Source organism: Geospiza fortis, unplaced genomic scaffold, assembly GCF_000277835.1.
Source record: "Geospiza fortis unplaced genomic scaffold, GeoFor_1.0 scaffold676, whole genome shotgun sequence".
NCBI lineage: Eukaryota > Metazoa > Chordata > Aves > Passeriformes > Thraupidae > Geospiza > Geospiza fortis.
This window is the reverse complement of record NW_005054600.1, coordinates 414,210-415,357: the sequence shown is the minus strand read 5'-3', so window position 1 is coordinate 415,357 and position 1,148 is coordinate 414,210. Positions and strand designations below refer to the sequence as shown.

Sequence of the window (1,148 nt, the reverse complement as noted above, 5' to 3'; positions counted from 1 at the left end):
CCCCTCCTGTCCCCAGAGCCGTGTCTGGGGTGCTCTGGGGCAGTCCCCAGCACACGGGGACACCCCCGCAGTGGGGACACAGCGGGGACACCCCCACATACCCACGGGGTCGTAGAGGGTGGCATCGAGCCGCATGAACTCCAGCAGGTGCTCCAGGATCTTCTCGGGTGTCCCGGCCATCACCAGGTACCTGCTGGGGACAGGAGGGGTGGAGGTCACACCAGGGCCGTGGGCAGGGCCACCATGGGCTGGCGACAGCATGGGCCGGTGTCCCTGCTCCTCGTCCCCTTGTTCCTCCCAAAAACTGCCCCGAGGGAGGCTGGAAAAGGCAGAGGGGTGGCTCAGGGGACAGGGGTGTCACCTGCCATGAGGGGGACAGAGGTGTCACCTGCCAAAGGGGGACAAGGACAGGAGTGTCACCTGCTGCTCCGCCCCGAGGCCGCCTGCCCGCTGCCCCCCTGCAGGTCCTTCTGCAGCACCAGCACCACCTTGCCGTGCTCCTTCAGCCGCACCGTGTTGGCCTCCACGTCCTGGGGGACAATCCTGCTGTCAGCCCGGCCGGGATTCCCCAAAATTCACCCCAAAATCCCCCCCGGGCCCACCTTGAGGATGCGGTTGAAGTCCTGCTTGTCCACGCGCAGGAAGTGACAATTGTCCTCGCGCAGGAGGATGGTGGCCGCCCGCGGGGCGTCGTTCACCAGCGCCAGCTGCCCGAAATCGTCCCCCTCGTGCAGGGTGGCCACCAAGCCCTGGGGAGGTCAGGGATGGTGACATTGGGAGGTCCCTGGGGTGTCCCCAGGGTGTCCCTCCAGCACGGGGACAAACCCACCTTGCCATGGGTGACCACGTTGACCGAGCCCTTCCAGATGATGTACCAGGAGGTGCCTTTGTCACCTTGGCTGAACACTGGGACAGCGCCCGGGAAAAGGGGGGGAAATTCCCAATTTTGGGAACGGCTCCGGTGTCCCCGGGCTGGGGACACCCCAGGGCGGCTCAGGGGGGGCTCAGGGTGACTCACGGACGGTGCCCGCGCGCTGGTGCCCCTCGAACATCAGCACGGCCGCCAGCTCCCGCTTCACCTGCACAGGGGACGGCGCTGCCACCCCCGGCCGGGCCAGCAGGGGACACGGGGATGGGGAATGGCGGGG

At 67.6% G+C, this 1,148-nt stretch overlaps 1 protein-coding gene across 1 annotated transcript in view; it reads right to left on the bottom strand.

Moving 5' to 3' along the window:
- RAPGEF3 (Rap guanine nucleotide exchange factor 3) overlaps positions 1-1,148 on the bottom strand; it is a 15,587-nt gene that overhangs the window by 4,453 nt on the left and 9,986 nt on the right. Inside the window, exons 2-6 of the mRNA XM_031064526.1 lie at positions 1,019-1,142; positions 830-906; positions 603-749; positions 421-530; positions 102-190 (exon numbers count right to left, since the gene is read on the bottom strand). Coding sequence (XP_030920386.1) covers positions 102-190; positions 421-530; positions 603-749; positions 830-906; positions 1,019-1,142 — 547 coding nt within the window. The remainder of the gene's footprint in view (positions 1-101; positions 191-420; positions 531-602; positions 750-829; positions 907-1,018; positions 1,143-1,148) is intronic.